General features: G+C 37.0%; 1 protein-coding gene across 1 annotated transcript in view; it reads left to right on the top strand.

The window, feature by feature from the left end:
- The window catches only part of LOC107714495 (dolichyl-diphosphooligosaccharide--protein glycosyltransferase subunit 1-like), an 18,264-nt gene that overhangs the window by 9,784 nt on the left and 806 nt on the right, over positions 1-7,674 (top strand). Inside the window, exons 8-9 of the mRNA XM_016520344.1 lie at positions 4,396-4,515; positions 4,601-4,846. Coding sequence (XP_016375830.1) covers positions 4,396-4,515; positions 4,601-4,846 — 366 coding nt within the window. The remainder of the gene's footprint in view (positions 1-4,395; positions 4,516-4,600; positions 4,847-7,674) is intronic.

Below are 7,674 nucleotides of genomic sequence, written 5' to 3' on the forward strand. Positions count from 1 at the left end.
AAAAACACTATCTAAACTGATAAATAACAGATTGGAGATTAAAATAATAGCAGATTTGTCTAATTTTAAATTATTAATAAAAACAGAGATGAAAAATCTACTTAAGCCAGAATTTTAATTTTACTATGGTAAAATAAATGTTCATTGATATCTTCAAAAGATTTTTGAATTTTGGCACACTTTTTTTTTAATATATAATATTGATATGGTAACTAATAAATACTGTAAATTTTGTTATGCTAGCATGTGTGGAAATATTCAAACCACGTGTGTTACAACTAACCCCGCGTTACTTTGTGCCCCGCGCTCCCCTATGCCTTCAAACAAAGCGTTCTTCATATCTCTGAAAAACACCAACACAGGAAGCGGAGTCAGCAAACCAAAAAGAAACTGCAAGTGGCCACTTTGTGTCCAAACTTCACTGGTTAAAAAGACAAGACAATGCCACTGGACTCTCGTTCTAATCTTAGCTTTCATTATGAAGAATTCAGATTTTAAGGGCGTGTTCTTGAAGTAATTACCTAAACAACATGATAAAAAACAAACAAAGGCCACAGCCGTTCTGAGCCACCTCACCTGTTGAGTCAATGCAGTGACACACTGATGATTCCAGCATGACTAATACAGGCGAAACGCTCACACGACCATTAGAGAGGAACGAGCATATCGGGTCATAACAACACTGGCCGTCCTTAAACATTCATGGGTGAAGAACACTTTATCAGTGAAAGCGTCTTATTCTTCCTTATGGTAATCGAGGGAGATTAAGAACAATTCTGCCATCTGAGGAGGCAGTGTTAAAGATACGTGTTGCATTAGTTTTGTTTAACTTTTTTTTTTTGCTGATGTGCGTAAAACTTTGTTACAGGACTAGATGTACTAGCATCAATGTCACAGCTATAGGTTTACCCTACTAAAAGCTTGGCTTGAAATCAGTATCAGTTTATTTTATCAGTTGTGTTCAATCTGTACTTGAACTGAAAGCTCTTACAACTAGGACAGAGCTCCAAGGATTACATCCAAATTCATCCAGAATGAAGCTGTGGCTTACGGTATGAAAATCAAATTACATTTTTACATTTTCTGTAGACAATATTAGTAGCACCTAAGCATGAAAAATTCACTGCCAGGGCATTGTTATACAGCTGCTAAGGTGTTTGGAGTACTTGTAGTTACTAGTTATTTGTACATGGGTACAAAACTGGAGTGATACCCTTTCAAAAAGTACACTTTTGTACTTTATTTACATCTAAAATGTGCATATTATTACCTTAAAGGTGCACATTAGTCTCTTTTTAAAAGGTACAGCCCCAGTAGTAAATTTTTTTATTTTCTACAATAATTACAACTACAACAATATGTACATAAATAATAATAATAACTTAAGTATATAATACATAAGTAAATAATACATCAAAGAATCTACATGATTTGAATTATCAATTATGATGACAAAACTTAAAAAAAGAAGCCCACACACTCTAAGGGGGCATTTACACGACACCATTTTCAGCTAAAAATGGAAAACTTTTAAAGGGGTCATATGTTGCTATTTTAAAGATCATTATTTTGTGTATTTGGTGTAACAGAATATGTTGACATGCTTTAATGTTCAAAAAACACATTATTTTTCAAATACTGTACATTATTGTAGGTCCTCTATGCCCCGCCTCTCTCAAACACGTCGTTTTCAACAAAGCCCCCTCCTTTGACAAGCGCAGTCTGCTCTGATTGGCCAGCTGACCCAGTGCATTGTGATTGGCCGAACACCACAAGCACGCGTCGGAAATGTAACGCCCCTTACCATAATCGTGAGCTTCAGCTTTCAAAGTAAATATCAAGACAGTTAATAATGTCGTTAGTTTTATCATCAGTTCAAGCCCGAAAGGGCAACAGAGTCGCGTGACGGACACAGTGATGATGCAGTACACAAGCCGCGGTTAAGACAGCTGACGTGCTATGATTTCTGACAGGCAGTTCACTCTCCTGTGATGTGAACGTGTTCCCCTCACACACACACACCGCGTTACTCTGCGCTGCGCAAAACTCAAATACTTAAACTAATAACAAAGCATACTTACAGTCGCTGATTCAGAAGCGCCAGATTGTCATAGCAAAATCGGAATTGAACCCTTTTTTTTTTTTTTTTTAGAAATAGCCTTTTGTGCAGCCAGCTTTGTACTCTTCTAGGTTCAAAAAACTGTCGTCCATAAAATACAAAATAAAAATACAAAAGGAAGGCCAAATAAAGTGCTTTTGCTTTCGCACTGAATCACACAGCGTCTCCCTGACATGGCTGCATCAACACTACTGCTGTTCCTGAAACCACGCCTTCTTTCTTTGCGTGCACATTTGGGCTGCATTATGCTAATATTTCCACATAGTGACCTAGATATGTGGGGGCGTGTTAGAACGAGCCGTTTTAGGTAGGTGTGGCTGACTCTTAACTTTTATAAAGAATATCTCTTTGGATTTGATACTTTAGTCTTTGCAACTTTACAGATCTTCTTTATGCACCAAGAGCTTGTAACACTCCAAAGAGAAAGGAAAACTTGAAATCGCATCATATGACCCCTTTAAAAGTACTACAATACCAGGAAGGAAGATCGAATGGCATGGAAGTTTGTCTGCCATTCTCACTCTGTCTGCACAGCGTGCGTGAACGCGCTGATGACGTATCCTGTTTGCGCGAACAGGGTGCGCAGAGGTATGCTAATACATGCATTGAAAGGCAGATAGGAAAGCCAATTAAAACGCTCGGACCGAGCGTTTTGATTGGAAGAACATTTCTTGGTCCTACGCCTTCCACAGAATATATAAATACATTTAGACCACTTAACTTAATGATTGCTATCGGGATGTGTAGAGACTTTCAACCAGCATAACAAAAAAATGTTTCTGAAGACAATCACCTATTGCACCTTTAAATGTTACAAATCCTATTTAAATGCTCTATTTAACTGCATTTTTAAATATGAACTAAATGGTTTTAAATTTATTTGTTCATTTGAAAAAAAATTTCTCCCTTTTTTTAAAAATTCCATATTCTAATAATTCAATTTTAATTATTTTCTAAGCTCAATTTACATTTCTTATATCTTAAATTTTTTCCCTCTTGCATTTCTTTTTTTATTTTAATTTTTTTATCTGCTTTTACGAAATATAAGATTCATAAACCTCTTCTTTTTTTTTTATGATACTACAGTATTGTTTGGACACTAATTCAGTGTACAGAAGGTAGTGGGTGTTTACTTCAATTTCTAAACAAAAAGCTGAGCAGCTGCAACAGGTTATTTCACAGTACATGTAGAAACATTGGGCCTCATTCAGGAAATTTGAGGAGTAATTTCCCTGTAAAACAGACTTTCGCGAAAACTCTCCTCCGGATTCACAAACACTTCGTAAACATCAGATTTGATAGTTTAACATCATGGGTATGTTAATGAATTGCAGTCATTCGTAAATTGGATGCATGTGCACACTCTTTCACAATTAGCTTAATCCCCGCCTATGAATTACACCTTGTGTAAGTAACATGTCCAGGAATGCTATGGAATCTTCTGGACTCCCTTATCAGTTTTGGCTCCAGGATATTGCATAAATGCAAAAAAAAACATATTCCTAACAATAAATATTTAATTAACGTGTGTCAACCAAAGAGTTTTTAGCCAGCTGAAAAAATGTCAGGTGCTCTTCTGAAAATGGCCAGATGGTGGCACTTGAGAACGCTTTGGTGGCACAACTTAGATGCTTTGGTTGCTATGGTCCACAGTAGTAACATATTACTAGCATCTCGTTTTGAAGAATATTACTGAATTTAAAAATGCACCAATATTAACTTGTTAAGTTCTTGTAGGATGGTTGGTCGGTGTAGTATTTGCCCCGCCCCTCCTTCATTGATTGGACGGCTAGGTAAAAAGTGACAGTGACGAGCGCTTTTTACCCAAAGTTGAACCGTTTTCAACTCTCAGTTAAGATAAAAATACAGGGTAAACAAACTTGTGAAATATTATTTCAGTGTCATCAGTTTGCGAAAAAGAATACATAACGTTTTACACACGTTTACACATGGTAAGGTGTACAGTTCTTTAACAACTAACATTTTGAAAATACGAACATTTTCATGAATTCGAAAGTTTATGTCAGAACGGGTTTATTAACAATTTACACAAAAATTTGTTCTGCTCATGTTTCATGATTAAAGCCCATTGTTTTGTTTTTTTATCATTATTCATGCCAGTTCTACTCTGCTTCTACAGTACAGGTGCATTTGCTGAGCAGCTTCAGATTTTTCCAATGGAATTGAAGTGCATGTAAAGTTGTCAAAAATGCTTTCAGCAAAAGTGAGCCAGTTGAGTAACCCCAAAAGTGAGTATTAACTGTGTTTCTCATTAGGTTCACTACACCTTCAATAAGATCCTGATGCTGCAGGAGCCTTTGTTAGTGGTGGGATTGTTCTACATCCTCTTTTTCACTGTCATCATCTACGTGCGCCTCGACTTCTCCATCACCAAGGTGCGTCTGGAGCTCACGGTATTGTTGAAGTGACAGTGAAGGTGTCACATTAACTAAGCTGTCGTTTCCTCATTTCCTCCGTTAGGATCCAGCAGCAGAGGTGCGCATGAAGGTGGCCTCCATCACCGAGCAGGTCTTGACTCTGGTGAACAAGCGTCTCGGTCTGTACCGCCACATGGACGAAGTTGTGAACCGCTACAAGCAGACCCGCGATACCGGAGCACTGAACAGCGGCCGCAAGACCCTGGAGGCCGAACACCGCACCCTCTCCAATGACATCAGTGCATTACAAGCCCGTCTCAAAGCAGAGGGCTCCGATCTGGCCGAAAAAGTAGAGTCAATCTCTTCTAAAGCCCATCTTTTACCATATTTCAAAATTCTTAAAGGGATAGTTCACCTAAAAATTAAAATTCTGCCATTAATTACTCACCCTCATGTCATTCCGAGACCTTTGTTCACCTTCGGAAAAAACACATTAAGATATTATTGATGAAATCCGAGAGCTTTTCTCACTATAGATTGAAAATCGGTTCAAATATGTGACGAATCAAATCGCGATACAGTTGGAGTAGGAATTTATATGACTGTATCTCTGAGGGGAACTGGCTGTCTTTAGAGAAGTTTACGTGGTATTTTTTCATCTTGCCTCTGAACGATACATATTAAAGTAGAGTTCGCTTTTTTTTTACAGCGGTAACCCAGGACTATATCATTGCTGTTCATAAGCGCCACCTGCTGGCAGAGTGTGAATTTGCATTTCATTCAGCTCATCTGCTGTTTCATTCAGATATGTTTTATGTAGTATAGTTTCACAAAACTAAAGTCAGACCATTCTGTTTTTGCTTCAAATTTCAAAATTATACAGTCTAATTTAGATAAAAAACTGCTCCATGCTGCATGTATGCAGCATCTTTGTTTGGATCATGATTAAAATGCAGTGGTTGCCTCTCATTTTAAATGGAAAGAGCACAGACAAAGCAGTTTGTTCATATTAAGAGATTTCTTTTATTTGTGTAACTTGCTGGCAGAGTGTGAATTTGCATTTCATTCAGCTCATCTGCTGTTTCATTCAGATATGTTTTATGTAGTATAGTTTCACAAAACTAAAGTCAGACCATTCTGTTTTTGCTTCAAATTTCAAAATTATACAGTCTAATTTAGATAAAAAACTGCTCCATGCTGCATGTATGCAGCATCTTTGTTTGGATCATGATTAAAATGCAGTGGTTGCCTCTCATTTTAAATGGAAAGAGCACAGACAAAGCCTTAGTTTGTTTATACGAAGAGATTTCTTTTTTGTGTAACTTGTTTGATTTGGGGTTTGTTTAAAATTTCAATTTAGTTTTGTTCTATTTCAATTTCACAAAGAAACGTGCAGCAATAGCCTAATAAAAGGACTCCTTTTTAGGGGTGTCCCCGACATTTTCGAATCTTGCTGATAGTCGAATCATATGTTTGGGGGCGGGGGGCAAAATACATTACCAAGAGAGACATTCGACAGTGATAATTACTGACCTTAACACACAGGGAAAATGTGTAATGGATGCCTCGCAGATACAAACGGGGTAAATAATGTTTTATGTTTTGATTAAAAGATAGTTAACATTAAACGTCAGCGAAACCCTAAGAATTCACAACATTTTTTACAATAGTGCTCTCATTATAACATTATGTATATGACCGTAGTTATTAATGTTCTGCATTTCTGTTTTAAGCTGCACGCGCTGAAGATGACGAGTAGAGTGAAGCATTTGATAGCAGGTTTTTATTCAATGGGATTTAACTCATCATTTATCTCATATAGAATACGCTTCGTTATTTATACAACATAGCGTTAATATTATGACTTATATGCTATCTGCACATGAACGTGTCTGCGCGGCTTTGAATGAACTCATTTTGTGGACGCGTTGTTCACGCAACAACGTGCAGAAACACGGCAACTAAACTCTAAAAATTCACATTTATAATAGTGTTCTCATTATAATGTTATGTATATGACAGTCCCAGTCATAGTTATTAATATTCTGCATTGTTGTTTGTCCCGCTCGCGCTGCGCGCTGAAGAGATAATCACCGTACATTGAAGCGCTTTACTGCAGCGTAACTCAACCAAATGCATCTTATACGAGATAAATAACATATACACAATATATATGAACCGGCTGAAATGTTTTGAAATCACTTGTACCCTACCTGATCGAAAAAATCCAGTCTTTCACTCTGCCTGTGTCAATTTGAGTCTTGTTAAAGATTTAAATCCCTACCGCCCTCTGTCGGTCACGGATTATGGAAAGTGAAACTTAAAACTATAGGGGTGGTTGGATTTATTCACGCACGTTAAAATATTTATTTGAAGCTTTTTTCTTTTCATATTCTTATTTACAGCATTATCATAATAGGCTGTCTATTAACTTACTGGGAGAAAACCGGTAGTTCTATGTGAAATTAGACATTTGAGCACCCCCATATAGCCAAAATGGCATGATCATAACACCCCGCGAACATTCGACTGTGAGATTTGTAGTCGAATCAGGCTCCTCTTATCGAAGTATCGAATCGTCGACTATTCGGGGTCACCCTTACACCTTTTAATTTACTGTATAATGTCTTCAATCTCATTTTGTTAAAAGAAAATCGAATCGTGAAATCAAAACCGTGAATCGAATCGTGAGTTGAGTGAATCGTTACATCCCAATTTCTGATGCAAACTACCACGTTCAAGGACCCTAAAGGTAGTAATACTTTGTTAAAATAGTCCATGTGACATCAGTAGTTCAGCCTTAATTTTATGAGGCTATGAGAGTACTTATTGTGTGCAAAGAAATAAAAGCTAACTTTATTCAACAATTTCTTCTCTTCCGTGTCAGTCTTCGATGTACCACGATGAAGAGAAAGAAATTAAGAAATTGTTGAATAACTTTTTTTTTTTTTTTTTTCTTTGCGCACAAAAAGCTTTCTCGTAGCTTTATAAAATGAAGGTTGAACCATAGCGTGGTAATTCCCTTGCTGTCTATGGAGGGTCAGAAAGCTTTCGGAGTTCATCAGAAATATCTTAATTTGTGTTCCATGAGGGTGAGTAATTAATGACCGAATTTTCATTTTTGGGTGAACTGTCCCTTTAAGCTGGATTTTTCTATATGTTTTCCTGTTTTTTTTT

This window comes from Sinocyclocheilus rhinocerous, unplaced genomic scaffold (genome assembly GCF_001515625.1).
Source record: "Sinocyclocheilus rhinocerous isolate Xijiao unplaced genomic scaffold, SAMN03320098_v1.1 scaffold269, whole genome shotgun sequence".
NCBI classification, from domain to species: domain Eukaryota; kingdom Metazoa; phylum Chordata; class Actinopteri; order Cypriniformes; family Cyprinidae; genus Sinocyclocheilus; species Sinocyclocheilus rhinocerous.